This window comes from Hippopotamus amphibius, chromosome 1 (assembly GCF_030028045.1).
Source record: "Hippopotamus amphibius kiboko isolate mHipAmp2 chromosome 1, mHipAmp2.hap2, whole genome shotgun sequence".
NCBI classification, from domain to species: Eukaryota; Metazoa; Chordata; class Mammalia; order Artiodactyla; family Hippopotamidae; genus Hippopotamus; species Hippopotamus amphibius.
Genome location: NC_080186.1, coordinates 21,568,641 through 21,594,979, shown reverse-complemented (window position 1 = coordinate 21,594,979; position 26,339 = coordinate 21,568,641). Strand labels below are relative to the sequence as shown.

The following is a 26,339-nucleotide window of genomic DNA, read 5'->3' as shown; positions in this document are numbered from 1 at the left end:
AAGTGGAATAATTAACCCCTATTTATTCATAGTGAAATAACCCCCAAATGACAAGCCCCTATTAATTCATAGATAAATAGCAGTCGGAGTTGGTTCTATGTTCATCCTCTATGGCAACAGTCAACATAAAGTATCTGCAAAGTCCTACTTTGTACCTATTACTATCCTAATTGAAACAAACTTCAGCTGTTTAGGTTATAAAATTAGCCTTACACCAGATTAGGTATCATGCTAGCTTATGGGGTTAGCTTTGTTGCTAAGAGGCTTCTGTGTCAATTTACTCAAAGTGTGATGCCTTCTTGTAGATCTTTCTGCAAAGAAAAGTACTAAAAATGGAGCTGAGACTGCAATTATGACTACCTGCCTCCAGCTTAAGACTAAGCAAAAGGCTGCAGCTGTTCTCAATGTGTCAGTGTACTCTGATGGCCCATAAGGTCTACAGCACAGAGTGACTTTCTTTGGTACCTGCTTTTACCTGATAGTAAGCAGCTCGCTGTAACTGATCAGTGGCTCTTTCTACATGCACCTCTGAGCTTTCCACATTGGCTTCTATGCTGTCTGCAAAAGAGAAGGGCAGTGGATGTTTTACCACACTCAGATGTTTCAGGACTGCAAACTGAAGAGAATTCTAATGCTATGGGTCCTGGTTCACCACCATCACTCCAATTATCCAGCCATGAAATCAAAAGTTACTAACTCCATAAGAGAAGAGCCCTACTCTTCGTAAATAAATACTGAAGTATTTAGGTGTGGGGGGTTATAAAGTATACAACTCACCCACAAATGATTCAGAAAAAAAATCAGGTATATACATAGAGAAAGACTGAATGCAAACAAAAAGCAAATGGGATAGAATGTTAACAAGAAGTAAATCTGGGTAAAGTTTATAAAGGAGTTCCTTGTTATTTTCATTTTTGCAACTTTTTATAACTCAAAGTTATTTCCAAATAAAAAGTGTAAAAAAAAAAAAGGGGGGGGGGTTTCTAATCCCATAGTTGTGCAAGTTCCTGGAGATAAAAACTGTGAAACTGACAGCTAATATTTCCCTAAACAGCCAAAGACGCACCAAGAGGCTATGGCAAGTGAATGGAGCTGACTACTCACGGGAGCCTCATTTTAACTTCCACATTTGACAACGTAAGAAAATTGCTAAGGAAATGAATTTAATGATTTTTAAATGGTATTCCTAAATTCCTAAGACACATCTTACTTCTTTGCACACAAATAGTATCAACTCACCTTTATGTTAAAGGTATCAATAATACATACCAATGAGATCGCCTTGGTCATGGATCATCATGGCCAAATCTTTAAATATCTGATTGACATCCAAAATATCAGCCTAAGGAACACAAAAAAACCAGTTAAGTAACATTAAACAACAAGTTAGAAGATCCATTTCCTCTACTTACCTAAAATTTTGGCTATTAACATAACACATGGTTTTCACAGCTTATAATTCATGCTTTCTCCATAAACAGAAAATGAAAATCAAGTTCATCATTAACATTTACTAAATGACTACTATGTGCCCAGTACTATACCAGGTAGGTAATTGAAAGCACAGTCCCTTGGAGCCTGACTGTCAGCTACAGAGGACTGTTAATCCTCCAGTCTTGTTGTCCAACCTTAAATTAAGAACTTGTCTGGACCTCCCCTCTAAAATGTGGACAATGACAGTACCCATCTCGGAGGATTTTCAGAAGTACTAAATAAAAAGTTCTTAGAACTGTACAATAACCACTTCATAAGTGTTAGCTATTAGTAACTATCACCTAACTGGTCCTCATGACAACCCAATGAGACATGTATTATCCTCATTCTACGGAAGACAAAATCAAGGCTCAAAGAAAGAGGTTTGATGACTTGTCCCAAGGTCTCACAGCTACCAAGCGGCAAAACAGAATGAAAAGTTTATGATGTTTTGTTACGTGAATTAATCATTCAGTAACTATGAATTAAGTATCTTTGAGAATAATGAGGCTCAGAGCAGTTATGTAACTTGTGTAGTCACACAACTCATCAGTGAGGAAACTAAGCATTGCTGCCAGGATTATATCCCTAAAGCCCACGCTCTTTCAGTTGCAGTGCCCTGCCTCTCAGAATGCTACAATAAAAAATGATGCCTTCAAAGCAATGACTTCCTAATCATAACTTGGCAAGAACAGTTCTTGCCAGAACCTCAGTTACTTGCTAAGAGTCTACTATAGTTGGGACAGTCTGCTAGTTGCTATGAATATAAAAGGGCTTAATAATAGCTAACTGGGGGTGGGGGGATCAGGATACAATAAGTAAGAAGAAAGGGTGTTTATCTGGTAAATGACTAATAAATGGTATAGGAAGTCAAGCAGAGGAGGAAGACTGGCAGAAGAGGCAGAACTTGATTTGTGCCTTAAAGCAAAAGAGAAGCCATATACACAGAAAGGTAACTGGGTGAAAGAACAAACAGCCCAGTTTGGCTATAACATAGGTGTGATATTGTGATTCATAAGAAATATATATTTGGTCTTTGTCCCATTCCTGGCACAGAGCTCCTAAAAACCTCAGAATTTTCTAAGTGATAAAAAAAGATAAAGATGTCTTTTTTTATTCATAACAAGCCCCTTTCAACCACTCCTGAGTTTATGTTAATGACTTGACTTTTGGAAAACCCCTAAGGATGGGGGCTGGCTGTGAGGGGAACTAACCTGGTGATTAGATGGTCGGAATTTTCAGCCCCAATCCCGACCTCTGGGGAGGGGAGGAGGGCTCAAGGTTAAATCAATCATCAAGGGCCAATTATTTAATCAGTCATGCCCATGTAAACACAAGGTTCAGAGAGCTTTTTAGTTGCTGAACACATGGAGATCTGGGGAGAGCGGCGCTTCTGGAGAGGGCGTGGAAGCTCTGTGCCCCTTCCCACATACCTTGCCCTGTGCCTCTCTTCCATCTGGCTGTTCCTGCGCTGTATCCTTTTATGATAAACCGGTGATCTAGAGAGTCAACTGTTTTCTTGAGTTCTGTGAGCTGCTCTAGCCAATTAATCAAACCCAAGGAGGGGGCTGTGAGAACCTCCAATTTCCAGACTGTCAGTCAGAAGCACAGGTGACAACCCGGATCTGGGACTGGCATCTGACATCATGGGGAGGGGGTGAGTCTTGTGGGACTGAACCCTCAAGCTGTGGGATCTGAGGCTACATCCAGGGAGACAGTGTCAGAATTGAGTTAAACTGTAGGACGTCCCGATGGTGTGGCAGAATTGCTTCATGTGGAAGAAACCCACACATCTGGTGGCCAGAAGTGTCAGAAGTGCAGTGTGGGAGTAGAAGAGATACAAAGGAGTGTGATGCTTCACCATTAGAACAGGGTTCGTATGTTAGATGCAGGAAATGACTGGATATGAAAATCCAGCCCTGGCTAAGGAATCCGGCTTTAATTCTGTGGAATGTGAAGTGCTCCTTACACTCCTGATATCTGCTATGTGACATTTCTCTCCTTAGCTCCATACATCTCACCCTATTCCCTGCTGGAACAGGATTTTTCTTGTCAAAGAACAAGTCGATGATTAGTGGCAATATGTGAAAAAGAGAAGAGGCATGACATCTTTGAAGGCAATAAAATAAACTTGAGGATGAGCTGTCCCATCAAAAAACAGACATTGATGGGCTCTAGGGCAGTGGGGCTCAACCCTGACTGCACATTGTAATCACCTGGGAAGTTTGTAAGAAAAAAAATGTCCATGCCAAGGGCCTCCTGTGGATGTCTGCCCATTTCTAACCTACAAAAAAAAGGAACATCACACAGTCCAAACTAGTAATTGGTGGATGGAGGAGGAGAGCTGGGGCATTAAAAAAACAAAACAAAACAAACAAAAAACTCCAAGTGATTCTAAAGTGTAATCAGAGTTCAGAACTACTGCCATAGATGAAGATCAGGGAGGAGCTCAAAGTTTCTCCTCTCTACAACTCTCCTCTCCCCACTGCCCCCAGGAATGGCAGTCTTCTATCTCCATGCAGGAGAAAAGTATCCAGCCTCAAGGATATTTTAGTGGTCACTGTGCAAAACTAAAGTTGGAAACTCAGGTAAGAAAGGCCTCGAGACCTCTCTCTCAACCCCCACCTCAAAAACTGTTCCTATTTCTATGACCCACTGAAGCGATATCCACAACTTGGGAGTGGACTTTGGGATATACAAAAATGGAGCAAACCTTTTGGCCCGTCTTTATTCTGGTCTATTCAGATTAAGCAAAGGGCTCTCCGAAGAGCCCCACATAGCCTAGAGGTTGGCATTGAGGTTTGGGGACAAAATCTTAATAAGCAATAAAATATTTGTTTGCCTTGTTCTGTTCTCTATGCATATTCTCATGGAGACCACTTAAGATACGGTGATTGAGGAGAGGATTCGGGTACTCTCGCTCACCATCATAAGAGTAATTCAAATTCACCATAATTACCTGAAACATAATACACAAACCATACAACGACTTATTTTTTACCATAATCACTGGGAGAAAAACCAGGTGGATTAGAGATTGCAGATACATTGCGTCAAACAAGAAGCACGACCTGGCCCCCACCTCCAGCTGCCGAATTGCCGTTTCCCTCTCTTTAATAAGTTCCAGATCCTGTTCGGTGATGGCCACCTCATCCTCCTGGCTCTGCATCTGGTTCCACTCCTCATGGCTGCAGGGAGACAAGCACACTAGGTGATTCCTCCTTGCTAAGGTGTGCATAAGACATATCTGCTTCATCTCTGCTGCCAGCAGAGCCTGCCCAAAGACAGTACCAGGGCTCCAGCTCCTCTGGTATCAGTACAAGTGCCTGAGGGTCACACTCTTCACACCCAGAAACAAACCAAGACAACAAAGTCTCAGCTTTCATTGGCAAAACTAAGAGGAAGCAGAATTATGAGCGATGGGACTCCTTGCTGTTTCCCTTCAGGGGTACACTCTGCAATCTTGCCAGGGCTTGCTAGACAAGAAGTGGGCAGAGATTTGATATCAACAAAGTACACTGGCCCATCCTCTCCCAGGGCACTCTCAAAGTGCAAGCTGGGCTGGTATGTTGGGTATCAGACAGGTAGAGGAGAGCAGGCTAAGTGACCTGTTAGTGCTTCACCAATTAGTCCAACAGAATCACATCTCCTGGTTTTCAGGAATCTCTTTGAGGTTATGCTTTAGGTTAAATGTCTCTTAACAGAAAACCAAAGTAAAAAAACTAGTGAAATGTTATAACTCTTCTTTTCAGGTACCATATTTAGAAGAAAGGCTATGACATATTATACTAGACATGAGACACTTTGAAAACCCAGTTTTAAGCATTTTTCCAACACATCATCTCCACAATATTGAAAGAACTTCCTCCATGTGCTGGAGATACAAAACTAAGACAGCACCCCAGGCCTTTGAGGTGCTCATAGTATAGTGGTGGGAGACAGATACATACCTATGATAAAATATTTTATGTTCTGAACTAATACCATCAATACCTTTCTATGGAATTAGTTAATTCAGTTTGGAGAAGTTAAGAAAGGAGATGTCTTTCAGATAGAAATTGTTTGCTTTTTCTCTTAGTCCTCCTAGAAGGATGGGTGCCCCCATTTTAGGGATGAGTGAACAGAAACCCAAGAACTTTGAAGAACTTAAATCGCAATTAGAGGCAAAATTATTTAGACCTCCTAATCTGTAGATTTGGGGGTTTGTACTTATTCCTAGTGAGCCAAACGCTCTCCTCAACACACAAACATCAGAGATTTCTTGAAAGTTTTTAAATTCACCTTGAAATTATTCCTTCCATAATTCAAAGATCTTGGAAAAGCCCAAAGTTTTGACTTTTTTATTTGATGAATTATAAGCTACCTACCCCAGGGCTTCCTTTATTTTTCCTCTTTTTTTTCTCATTGATTTTTAAAATTAAAAGCTTAAGTATAAAGTATAAAGTCCCATCTCAACTATCTACCTTAGAATAATTCCTTTACCTGTCAAACGAGACGAGCTGTTCCTCTCTTTGCCTCTCCTCCGCCTAGAAAGCAGATGGCATTATTGCTGCTGTTATCCAGAAACAGGTCTCTCTCACACTCTCTCTCTCACACACACACACACACACACACACACACACACACACACACACACATGCACAATGGCTGCCTTTAGCTACATTATAAAGAAACAACATCCCTTGGCTCCAACAGGCTCTGTGAGATGACACAGGGCTCTGGCAATCTGACTGCACTAGGAAATGGGTATGTAGTAGCTGAAAGCAAATCTACATTCCAGTTTGGGTTCAGAACAGAAACCACACTAAAGAGGATGGTGAGAACATGGGTAGGAGAAAGGAATAAAAATTAACTGACTTCAAAAATCAGTCTAGTTATGTATTACTTTTGTAATTTAACAACAAACTAAGAAAAAGTGTTGAAAGAGCAATATTCCTATTTTTTAGAAGTATTCCCTTTTTATGATAACAATAATTTAAAAGACAAGCAAAATTTTAAAAAATTCAAAATTCCAAAAATTTCAAAAAATTCAACACTGTGGGGGTTTTTTTGTTTGTTTTAAATTTTTACTCTTTCCCCAGATCAAGAAACAAAACGGGGCTAGTGTCCTAAAGCCTACCTATGCACCCTTCTCGAATTACAACCACCTCCCTCTCCTTTAAAGTAACCATTATCCTGACTTTGTCATCATTTTCTTGTATTTTTAAAATCATGATATGTATCCTTATTTAATATCATTTTGCCTGATTCTGAACTTTACATGAATGGAATTATACTGTTTGTATTCTTTCGTGCTTTAACTGGCTCACATTAGATCATGCCAGATCCATCCATCACGCTGAACGTAACTGTGGTTCATTTTCTCTGTTGTAAGATACTGTAGTACCACAACGTATTTCTCTCTTCTACTATTAATCGACATTTCAATGTGTCTCATTTTTGACTACTACAAATAACGCTGCTATTCCTGTACCTGTATCCTGCTACAAACATACCATGGAGAGTCCCCTCCATTAAGTTTTTAATTTCCACATTATATTTTTCAATTCAAGAAAATCTTTTAACTCTTTACAAAGCTCTTTGTAGTTTCCTGCTTCCTGCAGATGTGTTCAATATTTTCTTCTATTTCTTTAAACACAATAAGTATAATTATCTTATAATTCTAATATTATGAAGTCTGTGTAGGTCTGTTTCACCTCACTGTTGTTTCTACTAGTTCTTGTCCAGGGTTATTTGTTTATTTGCGTACCCTGGGCCGCTCACTACACTTCAAAAATTACTTAAGGGTATTCTTTTAGGGTTAGGATAAAGGTGCCTAAACACAGAGGATTTGTATTTGCTTCTATCTGGCACGTAGCTACTCGACCAGACCAGGACTACTTGAAGCTTTGGACCATTCAGGTAGTATGAGTTTGGGTGGTAAATTTGCCTGAAGGTTACTTTGTGGTACAACTTACTGTCTGGATTTCCCCTCCCTCCTGCCACCCTCAGCGCTAATGCAATCGTTTTTGCAGTCTGCTGGGGAAAGGAGGGCTTATTTTTCATTTTTTAGGGCCCAGTTTAATTTGAGGAGCACCTTCTTTTAGATTATCCACCACGCATGGACTCCTGGCCTTGACTTTTGTCACCCTTCATGCCATGAGGACATCAAAACTGAATCTAAGTTTGCCCTCAGTAAGTGTACTCAGTGGAAAAGTAGTTCCAGTCCTCTGCTTATCTCTATGCGTTCACACCTTCTCTCAGACTCTCACCTTAATATTTTCATGGCTCTTTGATATTTTTAAGAAGTTGGGTTGTTCAAATCTAGTATTTGTTAATTCTTTTCAAAGAGAAGGCTAGTGCAAATAACCTAGCTTGCTATATTCTAGGAAACAGGTTTATTCTTTGTTCTCTTTTTAAGTTTTTAATGTAAGATCAATACGACAGGAAAAAAGAAAAAAGAAAATTACACACAATTCTACCTGTCACTTTTATAAATCTTTGTGCATATTCCTTTCTAGTCTTTGAGCATATGTACACTTTTTTTTTTAACAAAGGTGATACCAATCTGACATTTTCACAGCAGCTAATGTCTACGTTTATTATTTGGAGGGAGAGTAAACAAAGACAAATGATCAAAACATTTTTAAAAACTTGCAAAGGTCTTCTTTCGGGAATAAACTTACAGAAAGGCGAGATCCAGCTCTTGCTCGGGCAATACTCTCCTTTTCCTTTTCAGATACCCTTCTCTGCACAGCCTGGAAACTGTTTAAAGCTGCAGAGAAGTCATTCATGAGACGTTCCTTCTGAAGTTTCTGCTGGCGCTAAGGAAATTTAAAAAGAACCTGAAATTTCACATTAACCCAGAATCATTTGGTTTTAATTCCCATTAAAAGCAAAATTATACCCCCTAAAGAGTTCCAACTGGGAAAATTACTATGAAATAGGGTCTTCCTTAAATTAATAAATTTCTTCTTTTCTAACTCAAATCCCTAATTAATACTATATGCCAAGTCAGAGTTTTCCTTCTTTCATTCTGACAAACCTGGGAATTGGGTGTCATTTCCCTGCTAAAGGAATCTTAGACAGAATCACAATTCAGAATTTTAGTTCCTGGGAGAATCTAAAAGCAGAATACCCAACAGAGATTGTTTTCTTGCTAAAATGTTAAAACTGTATTCATCTATACTGAGTTCACAGCTTACCTGAAAACCACAGAATCATTTTCCTTCACACTGTAGTGAGGTTCAAAATCTTTGAGAACCTGAAAACTACTCTGCAGAGTTACAGGCTATCTTTACTAAGCTTACTGATACTATGTCTCAAAAAACACACACTGAGAGCATCTGCTGTGTGCTGAGAACACAGAAGTAAGAACTCACCCCTGACCTCAAACAGCTTATCATCTATTTGGAGATAAGGAATTTAGATATACAGACAACAAATCAATACAAATAACCACTATAATTCAATCAGTACAGAGTACTATACAGAGTACTGTACAGATTACACAGAGGCAAGTACAATCAGTAAGAATCTAAGGGACCCAAAGGCCTCAAGAGGAGGTAGACACGGAGAGTAAGGCGTGAGGAGCAGAGAGAAGGGGTGAGGCGAATCCAGGGAAGGGAACAGTGTGAACAAAGGCATGGTGGGAGAAATTTGCTGAGGAGCTACAAAAAGATAGTTTGGCTGGAACCAAAGGCTTTTTCATGAGAATAGCTAAAAGATAAAATTGGAAAAGCAGGGAAGGGGCTGGCCACTGTAGGTTTTAATTGCCAAGATAATGAGTTTGGGATTCAACCTCTAAAGAATAAAGAGCAATGAAGATTTCTGTGTGGAGAACATGATGGGCACAAATGATAACTTAGAAAAATTGGTCCATGATGGTGTACAAAATGGAATGGGAAAAACAAGTCAAAAAGATGACTGCAGTCATTTAGGTTTACGGTCAGGAAGACATGATATCAGTAATAAGAACACAAAAAAAACAAATCTAAGAAATATTATGTGACTGGCTGTGGGGGGAAGGGTGATAAAGTCAAGGGATGACTCCAACTTCACACCTGGGAGAGTGATGGTAATACTGAAAGCAAATTTAGAGGAGGGACTTTTTATCCCTTTTCTGGGATTTTAATTTTTACATAAACATAACAATGGGGGGGGAAGCATCATTCCCCAATCTCACTATCCAAAAAGACTATCTTTCAAGTATATCATAAACATTTTCCATGTTACTGTACTCTTCACAATTATGGTCTTTGTTACATAATACTCCATCAAGTTGATCTAGTAAATTTTATGTAAACATCCCTTCTAGACTGTTCCATTTTTAACTATTATAAAGCTGAAGTGAGCCCCACTGTAACAGCTAATATTTATACAGTGCTTATCATGTACCAGTACTGTTATAAGTACTTCATATAATAACTCATTTAACCCATACACCAACCTATAAATTAGGTACTATTATAGTACCTATTTTACAGATCAGAAAAATGAGGCACAGAGATGTTAAGTGATTTGCCTAGGATCACACAGTAAATGGCAGGGGTAGAATTTAAGTGCAGGAAATTTGGCTCCAGAATATATAGTTGGGTTTTTTTCTTAGAACTTAGACACATTTGCATGAGTGGGAACATAAGGTCAAAAGGCACAAACTCTTTTATGACAATAAGCATTGTCAATCAGCTTGTTAAGGCGTTTGGGTGAAACAGGAGGAATTCAGTATAAGACAACACATTAAAATTTAGATGAAGGTAGCATATTCAAGAGGAGATGTCACAGCAGGAATTGGCAATATGGGCAAATACTTAGAGGTTTAGGGGCTAGGGCTTGAAAAAGATCTGGGGATCATGTTCATAAAGGTAGCAGGAAGCTCATAAAAGTACAATAGAAAAGACTCCTGAGGGAGAAAGCATAGAGGATCAATGGCAGAACCTTGGGGCGCGCCCACTTCTAGGAAAACAGAGTCAGAGAAGGAGGCTGGGACTCAACCTAGGATAAGAGAAAATAGGCCAGAAAAGGATCACCAGAGTTGGGGGACATGAAAACTACTTTGTAGTCTTTACTAAGGAGATCATTGGAAAGAAGAAGAAAGTTTCAGTGAAGACAGGGTGGGCAGGAGGATCAAATAAAACAAAGAAAAGTGAATAAACTCAAAAAAGGCCACTGGATTTGGCAACTAGAAGATCACTGATAATAGCGCGTAAGTATGAAAAAAAATGCTGAAAGTAAGATGTATGGTTTGACAGTCCAGTAGCAAAAAGATGGGTGACAGGGCTAAGATTAATTAGATAAAGAAACAATTAAAAGGGAAAAGAATATTCAGCACAATAGGAGGAAGGGAATCAAGGATTTATATTTCACCAGAGAGAATATGGCTGTAGATTTATTTCATGTTCTTAATGATCCAAGATAATGGAAGGGAATGAGAGCTTGCATAATCCTAAAATAACTTCTATGTGATTGTGGAATGTATTAGATTTTCTTTTAAGCAGATTTAACTTTATATTTTGCTTAGGTTACTATTTAACACTTAAGCACTTTCAATATTCTGTTTACATCAGACTCTTAGACTCCCTTTTTATTACTGCTAAAACTATCTACAAGTGTGTATTCCCTAAGTGCACAGCTGGAAGGAAGAAAGGGGTGATTTGGGAACAACCTGAGGTAAGGAGTGGCAAGGGGGAACTGTCCATAGTGAAATACCAGCATGAGTAACAACTAACACAGAGCACACACAGGAAGAGGCAAAGGGTGATGACATTAAGGTTACTACTTTGTAGCAGGATGACATAGCACCCAGTTTTGGTTTTCTTTTGTGCAAGGGGAAGCCAAAATTCCAAAGGCTGAACGTATACTTCATTAAACAACTTGCCAGGAATGGGTTAAACTGATGATTTTTCCAAACTTTTTTGATGGAGACAAAGAATAACAATGTGACATCTTGACCTAGCACCACATATACACATATGTATGAAACAAAAGTTTCATGTAATAGTATTTACATTTATTACATGGTTACACACTCTGATATTTCTACTTTGCTTCATTTTTATAAATGATGATCACAACACACTAAAATTGTTTTATGTTCCAACAGTCACATCTCACAGACACCAGGAGAGGGAAGTGGTAGGCTTCATCTTTAGAGCCATCGGAGATAGAATACCATCATTTAAAAAATTCAGTAAGAAAAAGAAATGTAAGTTAAGTGCTCCCATGAACGGTACAGAAACTAAAGGTGAAATAAAATCACAACAGGCTACAATAGATGGAGAAGGCTTTTGTCCTGGAAGAGAGAGGATTTGAGGCAGACCATGAATAATAGGTTAAAAAGTCAAGCTACGAAAAAAAAAGAGTCAAGCCACAATGGAGGTGGGCACATCTGACTTCAGGAATGTGTATTTTTAAAGGATTTAAATGGCCACTAATGGAAATGACTTGAATAGAGGAATCTATTTCCCTGAGCATTTCCTCAACCTGAGACCTATGAATGACTCATGATGCAACATGCAAGAGTCTGAAAAATATAAAAGGCGTTTGCTTGAAATTTATAGATGCTGGATTCAAGCAAACTAGGATCAAGCTTGAAAGCACAAAGCTGCTAGCCAAACCGCAACAAGATGCAAACATTGAGATTCTTCTTCAATTAAACCCATTTTACTAATATATTAATATATTATTACTAATAACAGCAGCAGCTACCCATATTGAGTACCTACTAAATGCTAGGTATTTTGCAAGACCTGGTGCATACATTCCTTCTGCTGTCACAAAAGACACTTATCCATTTTATGAACAAGGAAACTGAGGTTCAGAGAAGGTCTATCTAGAACCAAAGGCCAAGTAATTTTTGTTTCACACGCTGCCTCTCCACAAAAACAAAGCCCTTTCTTATTAAAAAAAGAAATAAGCCAAAACCCCACAAAATACCAACCTGTTCTGAAGTAGACAAAGGAAGGGGCAAGGACCCTAATTCCTTCAGTAATTCATTTGTTTCCTTGGCAAGCTGATTTGTAGAGTGTTGTAACTGTTGCCTAAGAGAGAAAAGATAGGTTTTAGGAGATTCTCATTTCTTGAGAGCTGTTAGTATCAGTTTGTTCTCAGAGTGTCTCACAATGCAGGGAATGAAAGGGCACTTGAAGAAATGGGTTCCTAGATGCCTAGGTTCACAAGAAAATTCCAGAAATACTACCATTCATACTCACTTCACGTCATCTTCATATTACTGAATAGAAAGAACCTGCCTCAGTGAAACCTGCTGATTAGGTATTTTAACTCTTCGGGGAGAAAAGCAAAAGAAAAAGTTCTGATAGGCAACTGCCCTCACACTGCAATCTAATAGTTTTAACACACTGAACTCTCTCCCAAACTCTCATACTGATTCGCGCAAGAGTTCTACATGGCTACTATCTGTCACAGTCCACTGATGAGTGATATAATCCAGGCACTGGGGGTTGAATAAAAAGTGCATTAGAAGCATAGCTTCTACCCTAGGAAATGACCTCCAAAACTCCCACATTCTTGCTTAAAGCTGATGCTTTCTCAGCTTTATCCTTGGCTCCCTACCTGTCCAGGTAGGCTCCCTCCCTACCTGGCCTGACTTTCTGGCTCTTTCCTCCAAAACAAAAAAAGCCCTATACTGTGTAAAAAAAACTGTAAGGAGCAGAGGGGGAAAGAAATTAAAGAGTCAAGAATATGTGCTATAGTAAGTGGGATCGAAAGGTAGTGGAAATACAAAAAGGGCTCCTTTCAATCATGGTTTCCTCTACTATCTGGCCATTTCTAAAAGGTTTTATGGGAGGACAGGGAAACCACACCATTAATTACTAGTTTTTCACAGCAAAGGGTCTCCAAGATAAAACAAAAACAAACAAACAAACAAAAACAAACCAGAACAAAACAAAAAACCAAAAGACAATATAAAACAAGGGAGTCAAAACCAAGAGGAGATAAAACAAACAAACAAACAAAAAACCCTAAGAGGGAGTCAATCAGAAGCCTGAACATCGCAGACAGTACTAACATACCCAGAGCTATCTCACATCTCCCTGGAAAAAGCTCAAAGTATTAAGTCATTCTCTCACTTCACAATGTGTAGGACAGGAAACAAAGAATATTGTTCAGCATGTTTTAAAACTGAAAACTAGAACATCTAAAAGCAGAAATGGAGTCAAGAAGGACATGATAAAAAGATCCATCCCACTATTCTCTCCCTCAGACTCTCCTCGGGTCATTCTGAATACATTTTTCTAATATGATATATAGCTGGAAATCCAACCAGATTAGACAAGCACTGTAGATCATCAGGAGGCCTCTGCCAACAAGGAAGCTCATTTAGGCAGAATGTAGTTTAAGAGTGGTAAGGATTCCCTCTCTACTTCCCTAAACTGTTCTGCTAAACTGCCCAAGGGAGGAAAGAAGCAGAGTTCAAGGACTTTGAGAGGCAATGGAGATCACAACCCATTAACATATTTTGTTGCTCCTCTCCTAGATCCAGCTATGACCTCATACCCCACTGCCTCTCATTCTGATTTCACAGGCCTGAGACCTAAGCTGCCAGGCAGCAAGGGCATTAAGTGTGTCCCCAATAGGCCCTCACAAATCCCAACCTTGTCAGGAAGCTACTCACAGATTTTCCTGCAGCTTGCTTGAATCCTGCTTAGTTCCTAGTTGGCTCATCAAATTCTTTATCTGAGCAGCTGGGAAGAAAAGAAAAAAAGACTTATTAGAAAGAAAAATACATTCATCACAAGCACCCTAATTCTCAGATCACTGGTCTCTCTCTATATCCTGAATATGTACATAAAGCATGCTATCAAGACCCTGGCATATGCATTCCCTTCTAAAGCTACTTATAAGGTCTGCCTTCCTCCTACAGAGTATGCTACCAAGTGGAGGGTGGTGGTTTTGTTTGTCACTCTCAAAGAACTCCCACATTTTGCCAGATTTCCCATGACACTGGTTAAAACGTTCGTCACTTTTGGAATGGCCTTGATACCAAATATCAATTCACAATAATAAAAATTTAAATTCACTAATACACAATATTTTATATAGCAAACATTTCTGGGAAGACAATGTACATTTATTATTAATAGTAAGTTACCACTAAATGAGCACCTCTATGTGCCAAGTACTATATTAGGAGCTTTGTATACATAATCTTATTAATTTTCATAGCAACAGTCTGAAGTAGATGTATCATCATTTTGCAGATGAGGAAATATATTTAGAGGAGTTAAATATCTTATATAAGGGCACACAAAAAGTAGCAGGGCAAAAAATTCAATCCCAGCTACATCGGATTCCAATGCCTATGTTCTTTTAACTATGCTGTCTATAGACAAAAAGCATATCGTTTTGTTCAGATTACTCTACCTAGATATTGTGCTAAGATTAGAAATGGTCATGTTTGAATCCTAGATGTTTAAGCCCCTAGCTCTGGACGAGGAAAGCAGAAATCCAGAGGAACTGATTATCTATTAATAAGGAGAAATACCAGCCTGCCTGGGAATCTGAACACCCCTGTCCCTCACTGATTTCTGCAACAGGAATAGAGCCCCTGATTTCCTGTCTCCTGCTTTCTACTTTTTTTTTTCTGGTTGGCAGGGAGGTTGAGGAAGATTCATTCATTCATTCATTCATTCATTCATTTGTAGAGCTTGAAATTTTATTGTATGATTTTTGTGTTTGCACGCTTGCATTTTAAGAGCATTCACTGTCTTCTATTGCAAGTAGCTGGAATACAGAACACAATAATTGAGTACTTTTTGCACAGGGGAGACACAATTATCTTCAAGTTTCACTAGAACTTCAAGAGATAACATAACATAATAGGTATATGGCTCCTCCAGCCAAAAGACAGTTTCCTTTGTGAGGACCTCCCTATCCTCTCAGGATTAAGGCCAAAGTTTCACTTGTGAAACACCAGTCCGCTAAATGACTGGCTTTGTGGAAGAAGATGAGTAAACCAATGTATACTACATAAAAATTTGTATATATCAAAGGAACAATATATATACAAGGCTTCAATGTCCAATGATAATGAAACTTCACTTATGAGAATGTTAAATTTTAAAAATTCATTGTTCTTTATGATAGGGTACTTCTTAAATAACAAAATTTGGGGGTTACAGTCATAACCTTGCCCCTAATTTAGCCACCGAGAGTAGTAAAAAGGCAAGCTAAAGGTTATTAAGTACCAGTTGCCTTACAAAAACACAAATGTGTTAACAGCTTCCAAGTCTGTTAAGAAACAATAATTAAGCAAAATCTTCTGGGTGACTCTCCTCCTAAGTGGAAACTGAACAGCCCAGTCCTTACCAGCATGTACAAGTTATTTCTCCTATAGAAAAACTAATAAACAGAACCCTCAGTTAAACAAAGCTGGGAGACCAGAAGAGAGAGCTCTCACAACAGCAGAGCCCAACAGGAAGAAGACTCTTCTCCGCCAATGAAAAGCCACAGAGTCTGTTTGCTATTCCCCTCCCAATTTCTTTTTCCCTCTTCCCTTGCCAGGAGGGGGTTTGCACTTGGCGAGCCAGGATTGCAGACCCCAAACTGCAACTCTCTGCTGATCCTGAATAAACCCGTCTTTGCTGGAGAAATATCTGGCAGTCTCTGTTTTAGGTCAACACTCCCTAGCCCAAATCACTGTGATATCATGGGTGTTAAACAAAGCAAAATTTTCCAAAGTCAAGAATATACAGGTTTGTAACACTTCAAAGTATGATTTTATCTTATCTTGAGACCATTTTTAAGTAAAAACATTAACTCCAATTTTACAATAGAAATACAGAAATCATTTGACTAAAAAGTAGTCTTTTGACAAATTTTCCTCAAATATATCTATTCTATTATATAAGGGTTTTTAGTTTATTGGTTCCATCGGAAAATGTAAGCACCCATAAAATACTGCTTTCTGCTAAAAAACATTATGTAAGATATAAATAACCATTTTTCATCACTAAGATGTATAGTGTCCTTCTTACCTAAGTCAAACAGGAATCAGAATTAAAGCTATTAACTGGCTGACCAAACATATAATTACTGAGCATTCACCACTGCCAGATGCTGGGCTGCGTACTGGGCTGATGTGGTATAATAAAAAATACATTTGGGACTTCCTAGGTGGCGCAGTGGGTAAGAATCCGCCTGCCAATGCAGGGGACACAGGTTCGATCCCTGCCCCAGGAAGATACCACATGCCGCAGAGCAACTAAGCCCGTGTGCCACAACTATTGAGCCTGTGCTCTAGAGCCTGTGAGCCACAACTACTGAGCCCATGTGCCGCAACTACTGAAGCCCACGTGCCTAGAGCCTGTGCTCTGTGACAAGAGAGGCCACCGCAATGAGAAGCCTGTGCACCACAATGAAGAGTAGCCCCCGCTCGCCACAACTAGAGAAAGCCCGTGTGCAGCAAAGAAGACCCAACACAGCCAATAAAATAAATTAATTAATAATAAAAAAAAAAAACACACATTTGGTCTTTGTCCCCAGTTCTTGGCACAAAGCTCCTAAAACCCTTGGAATTTCCTGAGTGGTAGGAGTGTCTTTTGTTATTCATAAAGGCCTCCTTTGGAGCATACTGAGTTTACCTATTGAGGTGACTTAGGGTGGGGCCCCTGATAGCCTTAGGTTGGGTGGGGTTAATCACCAGAAAGACCAAGTGATTATCAGGCTGGAACTTTCAGTCCCACCCACCAACCTCTGGAAAGGGGAACTAGGGGGTGGGCGGAAGGAAGCACAGATTAAATTCTATAAATTCTTGAACCAGATTTCATGAGCTTCTGGATTGGCGATGCGGGGAGGGTGTCAGCACCCAGAGAGAGCATGGAAGTTCTGAGCTCTTCCAGCATACCTTGCCCTAGGCATCTCTCCTATCTGGCTGCTCTGGAATTATATCCTTTTATAATAAACCAGTAATCTAGTAAGTGAATGTTTTCCCCAGTTATGTGAGCTGGACTAGCAAACTAGCTGAACCTGAAGAGGGGCTCATGGGAAACTCCTATATAGCTTACTGGTCAGAAGCACAGATAAGAACTTGGACTTACAATTGACATCTGAGGGGGGTGGGGTGGGGGGAGTCTTGTGGGACTGAGCCCTCAATTCACGGAATCTGATACTAACTCCAGGTAGTGTCAAAATTAAGTTAAACTACAGGACACCCAATTGAAGTCCAGAGAATCTAACAACTGCTTGGTGTGTGGTAAACCCACACATCTGGTGTCAGAAGTATTGAGAGTGGATGAAACACAAAAGTGTTTTTCCTTCACACTTGATAAGCATTATCTTATTAGATAAGCATTATTAGAGATGGGCACACTGAGGCTCACACTGAGTGTTACAAAACTCATTCACTCATTCATTTAGAATACCTACTCTGCACTGTTACATGCTCTAGAAGATTTTGCTCTCAAGAAGCTTTCATTTTAAGGAAAAGAGATAATAAGCATATGTCAGGTAGTGATAAGTGCTATAAAGAAAAATAAACTCCGGTAAGGGCCGGTAGGGAGAGTTTACACAGGGTGGTCAGAGAAGACTTCTCTGATAAGGTGACACAGAGCAGAGACCTAAAGGGAGTGAAAGATCAAGCCATGCAAAATATCTGGGGGCGCTTTCTAGCAGACAGCATTAAGCACAAAGTCCCCAAGGCAAGAGCACTTGTGATGGAGGAACAGGAGGCCAGGGTGGCTAGAGTGAGCAAGAGAGGGGAGAGAGAGAGGGGAGCCAGACGTCCCAGAGCAAGGACTTCGAACTTTAATGAAATGAGAGGCCCTGATGGTTTTGAGCAGAGTGTCATAAAAACCAGAATTCAAACCCAGGGCTAATTCCAATAACTACAGTTTTTATGCAGCATTAGGTTCTCTCAAAAGGCTGATGCTTAAAGGAAATCCACAGGATGTGGTGTCTTAGGGCTGGCCTCCATTTCCCAGCGTTCCACTTCACCCCACCCTGCTTATCTGATCGCTCCCTAACTTTACAGCTCTCTGCTCCAGATAGGCTGATGCCCTTGCTCTAAGCTGCTCCCTTCCACCTTTGGGAAGGTTCCTGTGCACTCACCAGAGTCCGGCAGAGTGCCAGCACCCAGTGGGTAATAAATAATTGCTGATTAACTGAGTTGGCCTCTGTTTTATGTCATGCCACTTTCAAGGCAGAAGATGTGAATGAACGTGAGCTAGGAATAATGAAATCTAAACTCTAAGCCAGATTCGACCATGAACTAAGATGCATGGCACCAGACAAGTCATTTCATGCTGCTGGGTCTCTTTCACCAACTGTATATGATATTCAGGCTTAACTAACATATATTGAGTGCATACTATTTGTCACAGGACTTACTTTTTGTGTGGGGCTTGTTCCTCATTAAATTATTACAACTATGTAAGGACTAAATGATCTCTAAGTACTCCCACCGCTGCTCAATGCTAAAATTCGACAATAATGAAGAAGCTCTAGTCCCAGAATGATGCTGTGTAACAAAGCAGTGTTTTTGCAAGCCAGAGTTTGGCTTAGAGAGCCTCCGCCTGTGTACAAATGGGACTGGACTGACTATACGCCTCTGGATGGCAGTGACCACAGTCTACTCATTTTTGTATTTGCATAACCACACACACATACACACCCCTCCTGAAAATAGTCAGTTACAGGGTGACATGTAAAGGTAAATGTTACTGGTATGGCAGTTCAAGGAAACAGAGCTCATCTTATTGACTGGCTCTATTAAGAGCATTCTGCTTAGAAACTCTACAGATATGTCAAAGTTTCAAGTTGTTAATCATCTATCAAAACGTATTAAGTGGCCTAGAGAGTAAAGGGGATTTTATAGACTATGGGGGAAAAAATCAATTAAAATTCAGTTGTTCTTTGTGTATTCTCAGCTGAGAACTTTTTTTCACCTACACTTTTCTGACTTCTTTTGTTTGCTGAGATGACCTGAATTGGGATGGGGGTGTGGGGGAAGGAGGACTTTACAGGGTCACTTGCTAGCTAAGCACCAGAATGAATCCAAGCCTCCATCAATTCTAACTAAATTCCTGAATATTGATATTTTCCTGAAAGTTTCCAGCAAGACTCAGGTATCAGATGCCTCAAAACTCAAATGATAAGGACAGTGGTGTCTTCATTTACTGGAAGTAAAATTCTTTGTATACTGCCCTCCATAACCACAACATCAGAGGTTTATTTGAAAATACTCAATGACCCATCTGTTTTACAACTAAGAACTGTATCCCTTAAACCTAAAGCACAAAAAGAAACAGAATGTTTACATGCACACTTATTTTCACTTGAATGTACTTCAAATGTCAAAAAGTACAGTGATACTTTTTGGAATAACTGTCATCAAAATGGGTTAAATCTAAAAGGATTTTCTGTTCAGTTTGGTTAATGAGAAAACTCCTTTTCTAAGCATTTTAGTAAGTAAAAGTTTTACTTTAGATTGATTTGTTACAACATTTTGGATGAAAACCGGGTATCTATCCTCTATGAAATGCTACATAATCCTGGAAACCAGATGACTAGGCCAAATGTAAAGAAAAGTCTTTCAGTTCCATGCAAGCAATTTTGTTATTTTTAAAACTAGGCCTCAATTTCTCCTATCACTGATCTCTCATTTTTAAAAGCATGCCCTGGCTAAAACTTTTAAAAGACTGTGAAGCAAATCAACTTATTGCACAGTACAGCTAACATCCATACTAGGAGCTGCTCTGAACTGAACACTCTTCATATGCTTTTAGCTGATACCAGCTTTAAGCAGAATCTGAATCTCCAAATGAACCTTAATCCAAATCAAAGTCTAGTCATATCGAAAGCAACTACCATACAATACCTTCATCTGACAGACTCAAATGCTATAACTCAGTATAATAAACAAGCAAATATAAATTCAAAGAAAGAACATTATTTGCATCAAATGAGAAAATGACAGCCTATGTGGTCATTATGGCAATGAAGTCATCTCAGTGTCTTACTTTGAAAATTAGGTTTGCATTGTTTTTGCAAAGCTACAATGAAAATGACCTGACCCTTTAAAAGTAGCCACTATATCATAATAGTAAAGCTCTAAACTAAACTGAACACGAGTACTAAATACCAAAGGTACAATCTTCTATTTACCATACCCATGACAGAACATGTATGGTTAAGAGCACAGACTCTGAATTACGACTGCCTGTGTGTTATTCCTGGTTTCACCACTTCCTAGCAAAAGTTTCCACTCCTCTGTGCCTCAGTTTCTTTACCTAAAAAGTGGGAATAACAAGAGAACCCTGATATGGTTGTTGTGAGGATGACCTAAGATAATATGAAGCTAAATTTAGAATAGTCTGGCACCTGAAATCAATTAAAGATAGCTGTTACTATCAAACTCGAGACCAAGAAAAATGTACTTAGCGATGATAAAATCAATTAAGTACATATCAAATGCCAACTACATATCTACTGCTGTGCCAGGCACTGTAGCTCAAGAGGGCTGTACAACGGTCGCTATCCCCACAAAACTAATAGTGATCTCTCAGTTGGAAAAACAAGGTCAAAAAGCATGAATTAAAGAATACAGAATAAAGTAAGTGCTAAGCTTGTGAATTCAAAGAAAAAAAAACAAAACGATAGCTAATATTTCTTAATGTTGCAGGTACTGCTTTAAGCACTTTACATAAATTACCTCACAATTCTCACAATCCTATGAAGCAGAGACTATTATTAACTTCATCTTATAGATGAGGAAACTGTGAAATAGAGAGGTACAGCAATACATTTACATAGGTAGTAAGAAGCAGATCTAGGACTCAAACCCAGGCAGTCTGACTCCTGACCCTGCTCACTTAACTACTAAACTATAATGGAACAGGAGACTCAACCAATAATAACACCTGCACGTCTACTATGTGCCAGGCACTACACTAGGCACTTTAAAACATCCCACTTTAACAATGCCATTCATTTTACAGATGGGGTAACAGGCAGAAAGGGGAACTAGCCTGCCCAAGGTTAACAGTACAACATAGAAGAGCAAGGGCTCAGTCACAGATTTGCTGAGCCTAAAGCCAGGCTCTTTCTGACTTCAGTCTTTCAAAAGCAAAGGAAGCCTTAGTTACAAAGGGGAGGATTTAAGCACAACTCAAAGGATTTTTATAATTTAGGTAGCTAGTGAGGTAGGGAAAGATTAAAGAAAGGAGGAACAGAAAGAGCAAAAGCTTGCAGCAAAAACCAGTGTTTAGGGATGTTAAGAAAAACAGCCTGCCTGTAGCAAAGAGAAGTAGAAAATATGGCTAACTTGGGTTAAGATGACAGAGACAGTGAAAGCAAGGTGGATCTGATGCATCAGACAACAAAGAGCCACTGCAGACTCTGAGGAGGTGAGTGGTATAATGAAAACAGGATTTTAGACGTACTGCTGATAGCATTATCAGGATGAACCAGAGTGGGAACAGAGACACTGAGACCATGCTGCAGGATTACAGAGGCTGAGATCATGAAGACTTACGAGGGGGGCAATGAAATAAAGAGCAAGGGGCCAATATGAAAATAACTTTGAAAGAATAACCCACAGGATTGCACACAATAATCAGTTTTAAAAGTTCAACTGGGGGACTTTCCTGGTGGCATAGTAGTTAAGAATCTGCCTGCTAATGCAGGGGACACGGGTTCAAGCCCTGGTCCAGAAAGATCCCACATGCCGCGGAGCAACTAAGCCCATGCACCACAACTACCGAGCCTGCGCTCTATAGCCCATGAGCCACTACTGAGCCCATGTGCCACAACTACTGGAGCCCGCGCACCTAGAGCCCGTGTTCCACAACAAAGAGAAGCCACTGCAATAGGCCCGCCCACCACAATGAAGAGTAGCCCCCGCTCGCCACAACTGGAGAAGGCCCGTGCACAGCAACAAAGATCCAATGCAGCCAAAAATAATAATAATAATAAAATAAATAAAATTAAATTAAAAAAACTTTATAAAGTTCAACTGTTTATTTTTTTAGTAAACAAAATCATATCAATAAATTAGCAACATTAAAGAACATAAATGATGTTCTTTAATCTCTTCAGATATAACGTGGAGCCTGTCAGGTTATTTCCTTATATCTGCCTCAGCAATACTTGCCCAGGCCCTTCGTTCCACAACAGGCAGAGTCAAGCATTTTTCTTCTGTAGCCCACACATACTGGTAACAACTCTTTGTACCAGGCAGTCAACCTTAGCTGTACCTATAAACAACCCACGCAATGGCCTGCCGTATTTCAGGCTGAGATGCTCAGTAATTCCAAACCCACGTATGTGACTGAACAGTTGAGAAAAAAGAATAACCATTCTCTCATATTTTCAATAGATACAGGTCCTTGCAGGACTATATGGATGTGGGCATATGTCTGGGAGGTCACATTCAGACTGTGTACTTAGGTACGTTGGCCACGTGTGGGGATGGGCACCAGCCTGATAAATGGGTAGAAGCAATGCCACCCTACCAATAGCAAATTCCCAGTGCCTCACTAAACAATCCCAAGGGGAGAATTCCAATTCACACTGCCTAGGGTCATAAGATGTGGTAGGAACCACAGAGCACAAGATAAATGAGACAGAAAGAGTTCCAAGAGGGTAGAAAAACCTCATTCATTCAAATCTACTAAATACTAAGCGTCAAGACCCTAAATAATATGATTCCTGGCTACCTCGCTGGCCTCTTTTCCTACTATACTCCCCTCTCTAACTGCAGCCTAGCCACACTAGTCTCCTCGCTATCCTCGAAAACATTGAGGTCTTTGCTCTTGCTATTCCCTCTGCCTAAGAACACCTTCCCCCCGCTACTCGTGTGGCTCTCTCCCTCATTTCATTCAGGTGTCTACTCAAACATCACCTCCTCAGAGAGGCCTTCCTTGACCAACTGATGTAAAAATATAAAATAGCACACCCACTCTCTTTCTCTCTCCTCACTCTCGGTCCCCTTACCCTGCTGTATTTTTTCTTCATAGCACTTATGATTTCTAAGTATTGTTTATATATGTGTATGTATGCATACGTGTGTATATATACACATACACAAACACACACCTATACACACACTATCAGGGCAGGGTTTTGTCTGTCTTACTCATCACTCCACCCCCAGTGCACAGCCTGTGCTCAAAGAATATTTGTTGAACAGTGAATGAATGAGTCTAACATACACTGGGTCTGAGATAAGTACTAGAAATATAAAGATGAATAAGTCATGTCCCATTTCTTCAAAGGAACTAACAATCTAGCAGGAGAGGCAGACACACCACAAGAAGAGAAAGTTCCACAGCCTCAGGTATTCCCCAGAGCTTCCTATGAAGAATGGAAAAAAAAAGAAAAAGAAAAAGAGAAAGAAAAAAAAATTCACTTGTAACTTGCTGAAATGTTAACTGCTATAAAACTGTAATATTAATTTAAAATTATAAAAAGGCTAAATGCTGGTCCTAAGAGACAGATCTGGTTTCAAATTTAGGTATTGCCATTTGCTAGCTGGGTAATTATTCAAACTTTCTCAGCCTGTTTCCTAACCCATAAAAAGAAATAATATTGGTAATTACTTCACAAGGTTGTTACAAAATTAAGATATTTCATGCAATGCACTTACATTACCTGGCACACACTATGTACCCACATGTTAGCTACTAATGTCATTAACAGAATGAATCCAACTATCCCTTGAGCCTAATACCTAATCAACAGTTAATTTATCAATTCTATCACCAAAGACACCTCTCCTATCCTTGCCTCCTTTTCATTTTCAGTTGGTAACTGGTGTCTCTGATTCCGTCTTTCTCCCTTCCAACTCAATTTACACATTCCTAAAGAATTAAATCCAAACTCCCTTAGTTTAGCACTTAAAGCTCTTCATATTTGAGCCCTGACTTACCTTTCCAATCCTATTTTCCACTACTTTCTGGAATCCACCAGTTTAGCCAAAATAAATCACTCTACTTTTCTATACACACCCCATGCTCTCCCACTACCATGCCTTGTTCATTTTATTCCCTCCTGGAATGCTCTTCCCTTCTTTACTATTATTTACTATTCAAATCCTTTCCACCACCTTTCCAGACCTAGCTCAAATGCCAATAATGCCTTCCCTGGGTCTTCCAAGTGAAAAAGGTGTCTTTCCCTACTGAATACCTATAATTTTATTATATCTCTTCTACAGTACTGATCCCTTTCAGTCGTTACGTACACCACAAGCTCCCTGCTGAAGGAAGCCATGCGAGTTCCGATACATACTACATGCCCGATACTCAAATAAGTTCATGTAGAATGAAAATTGCACAAATAGACATTAAAATTATATTCAGCCTCAATAAGAAACTTTCAGTCTTGAACCAGAATATTCTGATCTAACCTGTATTACAGCTCTCTCACAAAAGGCAACTGGAACACAAAGTACTACACTTGCTAACCAGTGGTCATATTAATTTTTGTTTTAAATTTCTGGATTTAACAGAACACATATTCTTCTTTCCACTTCCAAAGTGCCCAGATTCAAATGCTTTCCATAAGAAACTTTCCCTCTCTCAAATTCTACATTATATAGTTAAATTTAAAAGCTAAGTGATAGATTTTTCTTTAAAATATAGAACACAATTGTAATTCAGGACCAACTAGTTCTACCTATTAACAGGGTACTGCCATGCTCACAAACACACAATAATAAACAAGGATGATGATACAATTCCTTCCAAGTAGTTGCTGCTGCTGACCTCCTGTTGATGACTCTGAGCTAATTTTCAGGCACAAGAAAATAGCCTGTATTTGACTCATTCAACTATAGTCTCATTCAGAACTTAATGGTGGGGAGGGATTTTTAAGACAAGCAACGACATTCTGAAATCCACCATCAACTCCATCATGTCTTACTTGCTATTTGATTGTGGCCTTGTCCCTGAGCTTCTCTGTGGATCATGCTTGTTCAAAAGAGTAACTAAATGGGGAAGGAAAACAAAAGCCTCGTTGGCTTGAAATCCAAAAATATGTGCAAATCTTTTGCCACAGAAGACAAAATAATGTCAATTGAAATGCTTTTTGGTGAATGTTCTCTATTAAAGTAGACGTCATCTCACCCCTCGAGTACAAGTCATTGTATCTGATTTCCAAATTCCTTAGAGGAAGAACTGTATTAAAGTCACCAAAACACATGCACTCTCCACTTCCCTTAACTGAAAGCTTCTGACTTCCAAAAGCCAGAAGCTCAGCAGAATGTAAGGTCTAAACCAGTAAACAACTACCTATCCAAACCGGCCAAAGAGGAAAGAGAGGTGGGTGGAGGGAGGCAGATGACAGGAAAAACTCGGCTGACCACTGCAGCAGGTCGACTCACTCACTGCTCTGGAGGGGACACACACACCCCCTCCCACCCTGGGGCTGTTAGGACTGCTGTCTTGGCCCCGACACCGTAAGCGCAGAACTCCTGAGAAGAAACTCGAGCTTCAGCTGGGGCTCCGGACCCTCGGGATGCCTGGGCCTGGCAGACTCGGGGATGGCAGCCCGCCGCATCCAGAGTGGAGCGCCCGAGACGGCCTCAGGTGTGGCCTTGGCCGTGGCCCTGGCCGGGCTCCGCGTCCCGACAGCCTCACCCAGGCTTGTCCCTGGGACGGCCCCCCGCTCCCCCAGCCCGGTACCCCGGCTCACTGGCTTGGCTGATTCTCTGGATGTTGCCGCTGCACGTCTGGATGATGCTGTTGAAGTCCCGGAGCGGGGGCCCCGAGGCCCCCGGGTTCCGGTACATGTCTAAGGGACCGTAGGACATGACCAGACCGACTCGCCCTACACCGCGCTCCTACCGGAAGCAGCCGCCAGACCCGACCCGCAGGCTGACAGGGAAACCGGGAAGAGAAAGGGCGGGGAAGGGGAATGAAGCTGCGTGCGCA

General features: G+C 40.1%; 1 protein-coding gene across 3 annotated transcripts in view; it reads right to left on the bottom strand.

The window, feature by feature from the left end:
* STX12 (syntaxin 12) overlaps nucleotides 1–26,339 on the bottom strand; it is a 28,420-nt gene extending 2,081 nt beyond the window's left edge. Inside the window, exons 1-9 of one of the 3 annotated variants that reach the window (XM_057702102.1) lie at nucleotides 26,101–26,235; nucleotides 25,330–25,393; nucleotides 14,087–14,156; nucleotides 12,392–12,491; nucleotides 8,139–8,276; nucleotides 5,956–5,999; nucleotides 4,556–4,661; nucleotides 1,270–1,342; nucleotides 476–558 (exon numbers count right to left, since the gene is read on the bottom strand). In XM_057702102.1, coding sequence (XP_057558085.1) covers nucleotides 476–558; nucleotides 1,270–1,342; nucleotides 4,556–4,661; nucleotides 5,956–5,999; nucleotides 8,139–8,276; nucleotides 12,392–12,491; nucleotides 14,087–14,156; nucleotides 25,330–25,375 — 660 coding nt within the window. In that variant the 5' untranslated portion in view covers nucleotides 25,376–25,393; nucleotides 26,101–26,235. Of the gene's footprint in view, nucleotides 1–475; nucleotides 559–1,269; nucleotides 1,343–4,555; nucleotides 4,662–5,955; nucleotides 6,000–8,138; nucleotides 8,277–12,391; nucleotides 12,492–14,086; nucleotides 14,157–25,329; nucleotides 25,394–26,100 lie in introns of all 3 variants that reach the window. The other 2 variants (XM_057702092.1, XM_057702113.1) reach the window with 2 other exon arrangements.